This window comes from Pygocentrus nattereri, chromosome 28 (genome assembly GCF_015220715.1).
Source record: "Pygocentrus nattereri isolate fPygNat1 chromosome 28, fPygNat1.pri, whole genome shotgun sequence".
NCBI classification, from domain to species: Eukaryota; Metazoa; Chordata; class Actinopteri; order Characiformes; family Serrasalmidae; genus Pygocentrus; species Pygocentrus nattereri.
Window position 1 is genome coordinate 20,376,711 of NC_051238.1, and position 14,296 is coordinate 20,391,006.

General features: G+C 40.6%; 1 protein-coding gene across 2 annotated transcripts in view; it reads left to right on the forward strand.

The window, feature by feature from the left end:
- LOC108430387 (rasGAP-activating-like protein 1) overlaps positions 1-14,296 on the forward strand; it is a 50,659-nt gene that overhangs the window by 19,921 nt on the left and 16,442 nt on the right. For both annotated transcript variants that reach the window (XM_037535930.1, XM_017702854.2), the window contains exons 10-15: positions 970-1,123; positions 4,693-4,757; positions 4,892-5,004; positions 7,921-8,113; positions 9,523-9,660; positions 10,358-10,502. In XM_037535930.1, coding sequence (XP_037391827.1) covers positions 970-1,123; positions 4,693-4,757; positions 4,892-5,004; positions 7,921-8,113; positions 9,523-9,660; positions 10,358-10,502 — 808 coding nt within the window. The remainder of the gene's footprint in view (positions 1-969; positions 1,124-4,692; positions 4,758-4,891; positions 5,005-7,920; positions 8,114-9,522; positions 9,661-10,357; positions 10,503-14,296) is intronic.

Below are 14,296 nucleotides of genomic sequence, written 5' to 3' on the forward strand. Positions count from 1 at the left end.
AGTACAACAGCGCACCACAGACCGCTTAATGATGCAGTTATGTCACACTACATGTGTGTGTGGAGGTGGACGTTTGCGCAAAGTAACCACACTAATTTATCTGAGAAGAAGAATAAAATCATATCACTTTTCCAGTTAAGAAAGTGTACGTCTACCTAATAAAGTGGCCGGTGAATGTAGTGAGATTTAATCAGAGCAAGTTTACTGAGAGTGTAGGCTGTTGCCATAACCAAAATAAAGACACACTGAAACACTTTTCTTTAACACACAGTAGGTCAGTTAAAAGTTGATGTTCTTTAATGAAATATGTTTTTGGCTTTTGAATTGGGTAGAAAAACATTTTCCTTTCAGGCATATCTTGTATATCCATAGCTGGAGCTTTGGCATACAAGCTACTGTACAAAGTATTGTATATCCATGGAACACAGTGGTGGGCTGGCGCTGAAAGTTTGACTGAGGCACTGAGGGATGGCATATATAACACAAGATGCAGGGACAATTCACGGCGCTGTGGGCCTGTATGCATATCCTGTACACTCAGACGCTGCACCGCTGATATTTCGATGATGTTGCTGCGTAAGCTGCTGCGGTTCCAACATACTTTTAGTACATTAAAATGCACAGATGGCAGTCTGACATGGTTAAAAGTTGGCCTGCAATATTTTAATTGAAATGTGTATTTTATTTATTTTTTATTTTTTGGCTGGATTACATAAATACCTTGATTCGTCACAGAAACACTCCCATGAACCTGTCAAGATGCCTACAGCACATAGTACAAAAAACACTTTGGTCGGAGGACTCATTTGCATATTGTAGGCTTCTGCAATGGCAGTATTTCAAAGGCCAGGATCACAATAATGATTAACACAATATGTTGTTCAGCTCTGGTTCACACTGCAATGGTATAAGCTGATTGGTTATTTTTCTGAAGAAGAAAGCTGATTGGTTCTTCTCTTTATCTGTCAGGTAGATGACCCAACCCCACTAACACTGCTAGAAGAGGTGACCACAGTAGAGAGCCGGCAAGATATTGCAATGACATTGGTGAAGATCTTTCTTGGCCAGGGCCTAGTTGTGCCATTCCTGGACTACCTCAACACCAGAGAAGTGCACCATACAAGTATGTGTGTGTGTGTGTGTGTTTGTGTGTGTGTGTGTGTGTGTGTGTGCGTGCGCGCACATTGCATGTACCGTATTGTACAAAAGGCCATCCTTTTGCTTTTCCTAAAAGTACAAGTCATTAATTTTTTAGGATTTTCCAAAAGTGGAGTTCAAATACTCATTAAAAGATACAGAGAAAATAGGGCTTCTAGCAAGATCTGTGCGAGATCTGGTAGACCAGCAAAACTGTCACTATCAGATAAGCGGCTTAGAAGATGGATGGATGGATGAATGGATGGATGGATGGATGGATGGATGGATGGATGGATGGATGGATGGATGGATGGATGGATGGATGAAAGCTCCTCTTTGCTGCAGATTTGAACTAACGTCTCAGATGTTTCTGTCCATCCTTCCACTGTGAGAAGACAACTTAATGCTATGGGTCTGAAGTTGTTACTGAGAAAAGAAATAGACCATAAAAGAAGATCATGTGCAAGTCGAATGAAGAAACTGCTGGAATTCTCAGAACAATGGCCTTACCACCCCAGACTCCAGACCTCAACATCACTGAATGTATTTGGGATTACATGGACTGTGAGAAGCAGGAAGTGCAGACCACTTCTGAACTTCTGAGATTAAACTTTGAAGGTGTGAAAAATGTCATACACAGTAATATACTATACTAAATAAAGCAAAAGGAATAAAAGCAAATGATGGACACACTAAATACTTCTGGACAAAATAAATACTGAACATTTATGTTATGCTTTTTAGGGCACTTTGACCAGAAATGAAAGGTTAGTCATTTTTGTGTGAGTGGGTAAATGCACACTTCAACTTCCAAATGAATTAAATATCGGTTATTAAATCAAAGTTATTTTGTTTTTTCACTTTTCTTAAATTTGGCAGTAATTGTTTTTCCCTGTCGTGTTTTATTCTTGTTGAAATGACTGAAACAAGTAAATTCAGGACCTTTACAGTGTATGCAAAAACAACTACCCATACATTATCTGTTGCTGTGTGAGTGTGTCTGTAAGCAGTACTTATTTGATTACTAGTTTCCTTCAGCAGAAGCTGTTCAGAGCGTAGGCGACGTATCACTGAAGTCCTGCTATATTTATCCTCCAACAGTTGCCCAATTACTCTCCTCTCATACAGTCATCTCACAAGTCCTGCTCATTAATTAACTTTCTTCCATTTTCTCTGCCCACGACTATGACTGCATGTGTGTGAGTGTGCAAGTGTGTAAAACTCTTCGCCTGCACTTGGTGTTTTATGTTGTGTTTGCATCGGGCTGCTGACAAACAAAGTGCCTAAGTTTCCATAGCAACTCCACAGGAAGCGACTTTAAAGGGGAGTGGGTTGATCATAACATCAGAACAGCCGCTAGGGAGCAAGAGATGAGCAGAGAGAGAAAGTGGGAAAGCATAGTCAGGAAAAGACTTACAGGCTTACACAAGTTAATTAGGACTTAGAACTTATACTTACTAATAAGCTACTGTTCTTATTTAGTGCCCAGATCCAAAGAACTTGCGTGCGGTGAAGTGCGGGGGTGCGAATGAAAACGTAAACTTTTTTTTGGAGACCTGCTGTGAACAGTCCAGCCAAAAGCAGCAGAGGTGTAAGTGCTACAGGACTTGGTCTGGACTGATCAAAATACGATGAGAGGCTAACTAATTTAAGACCAATTTAAAGTTTTACACTCACCAGCCACTTTATTAGGTACATCTTGGTGGTAAAAGGTTGGACCCCCTTTTGCCTTCAGAATTGCCTTAATTCTTCGTGGCAGACTTTCAACAAGAAAGTCTGTGTTGGAAACGTTCCTCAGAGATTTTGGTTATTTGAGTTCCTGTTGCCTTTCTATCATCTGGAACCAGTCTGCCCATTCTCCTCTGACCTCTCACATCAACAAGGCATTTTCATCCACACAACTGACCGCTCACTGGATATTTCCTCTTTTTCGGACTGTTCTCTGTAAACCCTAGAGATGGTTGTGCGTGAAAATCCCAGTAGATCAGCAGTTTCTGACCAGACCAGACCAGCCCGTCTGGCACCAACAACCATACTACATTCAAAGTCCCTTAAATCCCCTTTCTTCCCCATTCTGATGCTCGGTCTGCACTTCAGCAAGTTGTCTTGACCACCTCTACATGCCTAAATGCATTGAGTTGCAGCCATGTGATTGGCTGATTAGATATTTGTGTTAAGCAATTAAACACCCTAATAAAGTGGTTGTTTGAGTCAGTTGAGTTATCCAACCCAAGTACTCACACGCTCATCATCAAAGCTGCTTATCCTCCTGGGTCACGGAAGCACCCTGGACAGATCACCAGTTCATCACAGGGCAGATGTACACATTCACACACTCACACCTAGGGACAATTTTTAATATATCCAATTGGCTTGATTGCGGCACGGTGGCGTGGTGGGTAGCGCTTTTGCCTCACAGCGAGGAGGGCCTGGGTTCGATTCCCCGGCTGGGTGACTGGGGTCCTCTCTGTGTGGAGTTTGCATGTTCTCCCCGTGTCTGTGTGGGTTTCCTCCGGGTTCTCCGGTTTCCTCCCACAGTCCAAAGACATGCAGTCAGGCCAATTGGACGTGCTAAATTACCCCTAGGTGTGAGTGTGTGAGTGACTGTCTGTGTCTGTCTGTCTGCCCTGCGATGGACTGGCGACCTGTCCAGGGTGTATCCTGCCTTCCGCCCGAAGACTGCTGGGATAGGCTCCAGCATCCCCCCGCGACCCTGACGGAGAAGCGGCTTAGAAAATGGTTGGATGGAATTGGCCTGATTGCTTGCTTTGGTTTTTGGGAGAAAACAGGTGCACCTGGAGGAAACCTACGCAAACACACGCGGAAAGGACCCTGGTCATCCAGTTGGGGAATCGAACCCGGGGCCCTCTTGCTCAGCAAATAATAGCATAATGTAATTAAAATGGATTTTCTTTGTGATATTTATAGTTATATGAAAAAATTTGGGGAACTCTGGTCAAAAAGTGCAACCTCTGCAGCAAACTATTTTAGAAACAACTTTGTCCTGCAAATATTTATGTTGTTGTTTATATTTGATTGTCTTAAAATATATTAAAAAAATAAAGTACCAATCGTGCCATGTTAGGACTTAACCTTCTCTCCGAATAATCAAAACAATATCATCTGTCAAAATATTCGTTACCATTTCCTATAATAAATTTCTGTAAGGTAGCTTTTAGAGTGGGAAACACTTCAGACATCTGGTTCCTATCACTACCACTGTGAATGATGAAGGGCTCTGATACATACTGTACACAGCAATAGTGTATCATGGCAGGCATTACATAGAAAACCACTCTGGATGTCTTTGTTTACATTTTATTGATTAAATCATGCAGAAACTGTGGAAAATCAGTGGATATCCACTGAGCTAATGTACTTGCACAGTGCTCATTGGTGGGGTATGCACTTCCGTTACTGGTTATCTACAACGGCATTGTAAGTCTGGTGCAAAACAAAATAAACAGCCTTTTGACATCGCACCTTGATTGAATGACTGCATTTGTTATAAGGGGAAAAATTGTGTAAACTCTCTTTGTGCTTACTCCCTGATAGCGGATCCAAATACTCTATTTCGCTCAAATTCTCTGGCCTCCAAAGCTATGGAGCAGTTTATGAAGGTACGTATCACTTTCATTATGTGTGTGTCAGATGGGATCTCAGATTTTGATAAATGCTTTAATGAAACCCGTATGATTATTGTTTGTGAACACATGCATGTGTGCGAATGCACGTTGGATTTTTCGGTTGCTAGGCTGTTGGAATGATATATCTGCATGAGGTCCTCAAGCCCATAATCAACCGCATCTTTGAAGAGAAGAAATACATTGAGCTCGATCCCTGCAAGATAGACCTCAATCGCTGCAGGTAAACAACTCACACAGAAACCCACATAACCACACAAACATGCAAACACACGCAGTAGTTGTATATCTGTCTAGCTGGTGGCAGCATCCCGGCACGACTCTGCAATAGACACTACACACCAGTAAAATAAAAATATAAACCAGAAAGATATGTAGGGAGGAGCTGTTGCCTAGCAACTAACAAAATGATCATCCTACATCTCTGTACTTTGACAAGACAACCTCTAGAGCCCTGACACAGCGGTACAGGCTATTGCGTAGAAAGCAATAAGTCACAAGAGGAGGTTTCTATGATTTTATCACAATTAAGGAGTAATGCTGATTATAAATGAACAATAAATGAATTCATAGTAAATTACATTTTATCATCAATGTTTAATAACTAATTATACTTATTGATATTCACAATATGCAGTTTTTCCATCAAGCAATGTAGTTTGTTTAAGGGGGCCAGTTCCGGCTTCTAAATTAATATTTGGACATTTAATACTTTATTCTAATATAAATTAAGAATCTTGACATTTTCCAGTGTAGTTCTAGAGATACTAAACCGTTTTCCTGAACATTAAAAATGCATCTCCTAGAATTTAGGTTTTGTTAGCGGGGACAGAATCAAGCAGGGATGTGGGAAAGAGGGCGGCTGAGGAGGCTGGCGCACCACCAGATTTCAGGATTGTTTAAGTGCAACTGTTAAAAACAACAAAATTGCATAGTGGAGATGCTCCATTCGGTAACACTTTGAAGGCTCCATACATAAGGGCTTCATAACACATTCATAAGCACTGAATAATGTGTTTATGAAGCACTACTTGAACATTTATTAAGTGCTTATGTCGGTTCTCGCAACCTGACATAAGATGTTTTATGAAATAAATGACATTGTACTGACATAATAAGAATAAAAGTTGAACATATTTACAGCACTAAACAAATTTAAACCCTATACATAATTGCATCAATCATCTTATCTATGCCATGGAGCGAGGAGGGGGTGGTTTCCAGGCATATTTCACCTTATTATTCAGTGCTTATGAATACGTCATGAAGCCCTTATGTAGGTAGCCTTCACATAAAGTGTTACCCTCCATTCTTACAAAGTCAAATATCTTTACAGTGGTGGAGATAGGAACCAGGGCTGGTGATGTCCACAATGCAAATATAGCCATTATATTTACTAACCATAACCATCATTGAGTTTTTTATGTGATGTTTATAATGGTAAAATAGTGGTAAACTGGAAAAGAAAATTTCTCTTTGCATTTTACTGCATGAAAACACATTTATTGAGACACATCATGGGTCTTATGAGAACAGCAACATTTCTAACCTCTGGCTAGTGCTGAAACACATTTAGAGAGCATTGGTGAGTAATGTTTATTAGAGCAAATTAAATTCTTAATCACTATCATTTATATGGCAATTAATCATCAGCTAAAATTGAATGATCCTGGTGACGAAAAAATATACACTTACCAGCCACTTTATTAGGTACTTGCTAGTGAAATGTTGGACCCCTTTTGCCTTCAGAACTGTCTTAATTCTTCATGGCACACTTTCAACAAGGTGTTGGAAACGTTCCTCAGAGATTTTGGTTGGTTATTTGAGTTCCTGTTGCCTTTCTATCATCTGGAACCAGTCTGCCCATTCTCCTCTGACCTCTCACATCAACAAGGCGTTTTTGTCCACACAACTGACCGCTCTCTGGATATTTCCTCTTTTTCGGACCGTTCTCTGTAAACCCTACAGATGGTTGTGTGTGAAAATCCCAGTAGATCAGCAGTTTCTGAAATACTTAGACCAGCCCGTCTGGCACCAACAACCACGCCACGTTCAAAGTCACTTAAATCCCCTTTCTTCCCCATTCTGATGCTCGGTCTGCACTTCAGCAAGTTGTCTTGACCACCTCTACATGCCTAAATGCATTGAGGTGCGGCCATGTGATTGGCTGATTAGCTATTTGTGTTAACAAGCAATTGTACCTAATAAAGTGGCTGGTGAGTGTATATTATGCTCCAACTGTTACTGTGGCTGGTTCTGTATTCACAGTTTTCTAAGTCTGCTGTGGGAAAAAGGGCACTTGAACATGAATAAATGCCATTTAATTTACAACATATTGCAGCAAATAATGCCAGCTTTAATGTCCAAACACAGACATGAACTCCAAGCTCCAGCAGACAAAGCTAGAAGTTTACCCGTCTTGTTAATTACTGTAAACCTCTGTGTAAAGAGCTCTGCGGAGCCTGGCATAAATCCTTCTCTTTCACAATAACTTTGACAGTAACTTGTTTACTTGTAACTTGTTTAGTTATTAGCGTCTCTTAATGCCATTTAGTTGCTATTCATATTGAAGAGATCGCCAGTGCTTTATTGGTGGGATTTCCAGCACTCTGTGACAGATTAGAGTTACTGAGAAGAAGTATCCGTATGCAACCGATTAAGTTGAGACGTTTCACTGTACTATTACTGACAGTTTCCATCAAGTTGGGTGATTTAAGTATCTAAAAACACCCTACTGGTTTATGAATCACAGAAATAATTAGATTTGTCTCACAGTCTGTTTTCCTGTAATGAGCTGAAACATCAGCCTTCGAACATTCTGTAGAAGCACAAGGTAGATCTTTTTTCTGTCCTGTGATCTTGCTTGTTAAACTAATAAAGCCATGCAGCAGCGTCCCACACACAAGTATCTTCACAAAACATTTTTAATGTTGTGAGTACATCAGTTGTTAAAAGCATAGCTACAGTAACGGTAGCCTTAAAGATAAGGTGCAGAGTTATCTTACAAGTTTCTGACCAGATATCATGTCTAACTTTTATGGTTTAAGCAGACGTGGTGTTTCAACTTAAGCAGCCATGCAGAAATGGGTTATTGGAGGAAGGCGCTGCAGATACCGATTATATCTCTGTCTCTTTCCAGGCGTATCTCTTTCAAGGGTTCCGTGTCTGAAGAGGAGGTGAGAGAGAGCAGTGTGGGAATGTTACAAACGTATCTCAACAGCATCATGGAGGCCATCGTCAACTCCGTTTCCCAGTGTCCTCTTGCCATGAGGGTCGTCTTCAAGCAGCTCCATAAACGAGTGGAGGAACAGTTCCCTGAGCCAGAAAATGAGGTTAGAGAATCAGGCTCATATTTCCTCGTATGTCAGGATCCTGACCCTAGCATATCTAATTAACATTCGCTTCTATTCATAAGATTACCTGCTTAGCTAACAGTGGGCAGTATGTAATCCAGTGTTTCCAGTTTCCAAGGCGTGCGGCGTTGGTCTCTGTGTGAGCTACACTCTATTTATTGGGTTTATTAGGTATTGCTAGTAAAAGGTTGGAACCCCTTTTGCCTTCAGAACTGCCTTAATTCTTAATGGCACACTTTCAACAAGGTGTTGGAAACGTTCCTCAGAGATTTTGGTTGGTTATTTGAGTTCCTGTTGCCTTTCTATCATCTGGAACCAGTCTGCCCATTCTCCTCTGACCTCTCACATCAACAAGGCATTTTCGTCCACACAACTGACCGCTCACTGGATATTTCCTCTTTTTCAGACCGTTCTCTGTAAACCCTAGAGATGGTTGTGTGTGAAAATCCCAGTAGATCAGCAGTTTCTGAAATACTCAGACCAGCCCGTCTGGCACCAACAACCACGCCACGTTCAAAGCCCCTTAAATCCCCTTTCTTCCCCATTCTGATGCTCGGTCTGCACTTCAGCAAGTTGTCTTGACCACCTCTACATGCCTAAATGCATTGAATTGCAGCCATGTGATTGGCTGCTTAGCTATTTGTGTTAATGAGCAAATGAGCTTGAGATTTTACAGCTGAATTAAATGCAAATCTGCTCCAAATTTCAACATTTTATAAAAATGCAATATTAGCAAAGCAGCGACCACCAATTTAGTCTTATTATGGGCTTATTAAGGGCCATTTTTTGTAAATCACAACAACCACTTTATTAGCATTAGCAGAGTTTGTGACAACACAAAATATTCCTAAATCTGAAGCATAGTCTGTTGCGTTGTTTATAAATTTGCATTCTTTTTCAGTTTGAATGATCCTCCTGGTTCATTTCCCCCAATAAAGTATTTTTTAATTATTTAAAGTTCAGTCATGTGCATGTTGTTTGGCCTTAAAAAAACTCTGACTATTAAATTCATGGTGAAACTAATTGCTTGATTACTCATTGTTATAATAACAGTGTTTGCCATGCAAACGTTTGTTACCTCTGTCCTGAAGATCTTATACTCTGCACATTTTGTGTTTTCCTTAATCCACCAGTCCTGATTCAGCTCATTGGCTAAAGCTTGCCCAAAAACTTGAAGAGGTTCTCAGCACCAGAACTGAAAACCTCTCATCTCTCGGTCATCAATTTTTCTTTGTCCTGGTTTCTTCACCTTCTTATTGATCTTTTAGTCTTTTCTCTTTCTTTTTAATATTTTATGTACTGTTTTACTTTTGAATCTGTCCTCTTTGCTCACCATTCTCCAGGCCCAGCCATATCCTTCTTGATACCCTCTCTTTTTTTCCCCTCAGGATGTGAAATATCTGGCGATCAGTGGCTTTTTTTTCCTCCGTTTCTTTGCACCGGCAATCCTGACCCCCAAACTCTTCCACCTGAGGGACCACCATGCAGATACACGTACCAGTCGAACTCTACTATTGCTTGCCAAGGTATAGCGACATGTGCAGACACACATGGAGAGTTTTTCCTACTCACCCTGTGTTAAACACCTAAATGACCCACCCAGATCACTGGATAATCTGTACAAAGCCGTTGATTTAAAAGAAGTTCTATTGATTTTGTTTATAAATTAGGTTCAAATACAACACTACAAAATATTATGTAAAAACAATTACTCCATTGTTTATCGTTTGCTCAAATATCCATTGCTGAGTCAGTGGTAGATGTACACCATGTTATTGTGTATTTGCAATAATTTTGTGTTACAGCCTTCCGTATTTTTAGTAAATATCACTTTGGTACCACAACAAATAGGAGATTGAGTGAGTGTAGAGCTGCAGTTGGGCAATAGCTACTCTCCCACGCTCCAGTCAGACTCCATCTGACCTCAAAGTCAGAAACCAATGCTGAGGCTAAAAAATCATGCAATGAAAATAAATTACAAATAAATCATTTAATAAATACGGGGGTCCTTGCGAAAAAGGCTAAATCACCTATTTCACAGGCTGACGATGCCACACGCACACACACAAAACCATCTAATCACAAGAGTACACAGATAAATGTACGCTCTCTCAACCGGACAGGAGCTGTCCATAGTGCTGATTTACAGTTTTACTGCAGTGCACTAATGTTGTCCAACCTCTCTGTCTCCCTCTCTCTCCCCTCCCCATCTCTTTGTCTCAGGCTTTGCAGAGTGTGGGTAACCTTGGCTTGCAGTTGGGACATGGCAAAGAGCAGTGGATGGCTCCTCTGCATCCCATTATCCTTTGCAGTGTGGCATCCATTAAAGACTTTTTGGATAAGCTAATAGATGTGGACCATGATAGTGGTGAGTCAGCGTGAATAAAGTGAGTCAACAAGCTCAGCGAGCTGGTGCAATCACATACTCTTACACTGAGCTGCTAGTTTATTAGGTACCCATCCCATCGCCTGTTTTTAGACTTCAGTATGAATTTCCTTGATGTAGGTTTTACAAGATGCTGGATGTGAACTGCAAGAGTGTTAAGAGTCTCCTAACAACTACTACTACTACTACTACTACTACTACTCTTCTTCTTCTTCTTCTTCTTATTATTATTATTATTAATAATATCATCATCGCTTACATTATATCTACCATGATATAATGTAAGCAATGATATATATATATATATATATATATATATATATATATATATATATATATATATATATATATATAATGTAAGCATGATATATACCTATATCAGTACACATGAGTAGAACAGCAGACTTGTGTGATGTATAGGGTCCTCTTTTTTTGTCAATAACTCTGTAGGTAGTTTGACCAGAGGAGGATGGGTCCCCCCTGGTGAGCCTTGGTTCCTCCCAAGGTTTCTTCCTCAGCTCAAATAAATCTTTGATTTGTTGTACCACACAGAAAGGAGCAGTCTAGCTATGAACAGAAATCTAAAGTTTCTGTTGCCTTTCTATCATCTGCAACCAGTCTGCCCATTTGCCTCTGACCTCTCACATCAACAAGGCATTTTCGTCCACACAACTGCCCACTCACTGGATATTTCCTCTTTTTCTGACCGTTCTCTGTAAACCCTAGAGATGGTTGTGCGTGAAAATCCCAGTAGATCAGCAGTTTCTGAAATACTCAGACCAGCCCGTCTGGCACCAACAACCACGCCATGTTCAAAGCCACTTAAATCCCCTTTCTTCACCATTCTGATGCTCGGTCTGCACTTCAGCAAGTTGTCTTGACCACCTCTACATGCCTAAATGCATTGAGTTGCAGCCATGTGATTGGCTGATTAGCTGTTTGTGTTAACAAGCAATTGAACAGTGAACAGGTTTACTTTCATCCCCATTATGGTGCATGAAAATAAAAACCCTTAATGTCTACTTCTATCACATTCAGAGTGTTAAAAGTAAGCCTTACTTCAATCTGTTTGATTGATTGGCCTAATTTAATTCAGCTAATCAGATCAGCCCCAACCTTAACGAGTCCGGAGTCCGTGTGACAAAATCATATGCTTCACCGTTGGTCAGCTGCCAGTGTTATAGCAGCACCTTGTGCATCAAGAACGATACGAATCTCCTCTGTCAAGAGTGAAATGTTAAAAGGTTATGGAAACTGATATGCACCTATAAAAACATGCTCCAGTGTTGAGTTCCCTCATTTGGTATGCGCTTCTACCAGTACTGAACTGAACCAGAGTTTGTATAAAGGTGGAGTTGTTTGATGTGGATCTGGGTAACTTAAAATGGATCAAATAAATGTCCTTGCACTCTCTGGGTGGCTTATGTTCACCCTCCCAACCGGCTAGGATTGTGTGATGGGGAGGCCTTGCTAGCAGGTGGGACTTGGGCATGGCTAAATTGGGGAGAAAATATGGGAAAAATCCTATTTATCAGACCAGACAACTTTTATTTCACTGATCAATGGTCCAGTTTTATTGTACCTATGCCCACCAGATACGTACTTTCTTGTTCTTCCTTGATAACATCTACACCCGACATGGTCTTCAGCTTTTGTAGTCAGTTTGAGGAAGGTATTCTGCACAATCTGTTTCCTTGCATTATTCTCATTGTTGATCCCTCGGATCCTCAAGCTGTGACATTTAGAAATGAGTGTTTTGAAGTTTCTGCAGATTGAACAGGTGTGCAGTCTTGCTGTGAATAGTCCTTTTCACCTCGTCTCAAAATAAGATCCAGATGCTGTAAAAGCCCCTGCAGCAAATACAGCACCTTGTCTATATTGTCTATATGTGCCTTTTGAGATGGTGCATTATTATACTGGTGTCCAGCCAAGTGTGAGTAAACTGTAGCTATGAACGAATGAACTTCGTCAGCAACAATGCTCTGATTCAGGCCAGGAAAACATTCCCCCACACCATCACACTGCAACCACCAGTCTGTACTGTTCACACCAAATAAGATGACTCCATGGATTCATGCTGTGCCACATTCTGAGCCTCCCATCAGCACGGAAGCTTGAATTCTGAATTTTTGTCAGCTAAGTTTTGATCCCCAGTGGCCACTGGAGACACACTTGTTCTTCAGTGATAGCATCTGCACCCAAAATGGCTTTCAGCTTTTGTAACCTGATCCCCAAGTTCTTATGATCCACAGGAAGTAGTTTTTTTAACTTTTTGCATCATCCTTGATAAGCAGTTGTACATCGGGATACACTCACCGGCCACTTTATTAGGTACACCTGTTCAATTGCTTGTTAACACAAATAGTTAATCAGCCAATCACATGGCCGCAACTCAATGCATTTAGGCATGTAGAGGTGGTCAAGACAACTTGCTGAAGTGCAGACCGAGCATCAGAATGGGGAAGAAAGGGGATTTAAGGGACTTTGAACGTGGCGTGGTTGTTGGTGCCAGACGGGCTGGTCTGAGTATTTCAGAAACTGCTGATCTACTGGGATTTTCACGCACAACCATCTCTAGGGTTTACAGAGAACGGTCTCTGAGGAACGTTTCCAACACCTTGTTGAAAGTGTGCCACAAAGAATTAAGGCAGTTCTGAAGCCAACCTTTCACTAGCAACGTTTACCTAATAAAGTGGCCAGTGAGTGTGTATATATGCCTAGCATCATCATGCTGTCTATAGTCAGTGAGATCACTTGTTTTGCCCGTTCCAGTGTTCAGCTGAATACTAATTGCTAGAAATGGTAGTTTGCATGGTTTATACTGCAGTCATGTGACATGTTGTAGTGCACAGTTTGTGTGAAGATGGATACCAAATAAACACAATAAACCACTAAGTCAGTGCGTAACTACAGCCAACATTGTTTTTAAGCATTACAGATTAGCTTCAGTAGATGGTTTGGTGGTGTTCCTTTGAGGCATTTATTTGTTTATTTATTTATTTTTGCAATATCCCCTGTTTATATTTGAACAATAGAAAGACAAATGATGCCCTTTTGTTTACTGAGGTTAAGGCTGTGGTTGACTTTGGTGTGTGCATTACATCGTTTAGCTCTAGCAGCTACAGTTTGGCTACAGTCCGTGGAAAGAGCCTGCAGAGACAGGAAGACAGCTTGTACTTGTGAGTACAAAAGAGTGACAGGCGCACAGCCTTTTATGAGGGATATTATACCCCTCACTGTGTCCGACACATTCTTCCAAAGACTTCATACATTTTTAATGACTATGCTTGTGCATATGTTACAGCAATGACTAGTACAACAGCGCACCACAGACCGCTTAATGATGCAGTTATGTCACACTACATGTGTGTGTGGAGGTGGACGTTTGCGCAAAGTAACTACACTAATTTATCTGAGAAGAAGAATAAAATCATATCACTTTTCCAGTTAAGAAAGTGTACTCCTGCACTTTACCGTGCCATGCATGACCACAGCCCCACCTAGTGTCTATTTCTGAACAGTGCAAGAATTTTTCACTTGCATCCGATGGCAGTCAGATTTTCTTCCACTGGCTGTTGATTTAGATGGCCAAAGATGAAAGTGAATATGTAGTTAATACTACTAATAATGCTACTAATAATAATAATACTACAACTAATAATAATAATCATCATCATTATCGTTGTTAACCGCTTAATCCAGATAGGGTAGAAAATGTGACTAATAATGATATCAATAATAATAATAATAATAGTTTATATAGCATTTTGCTGTTG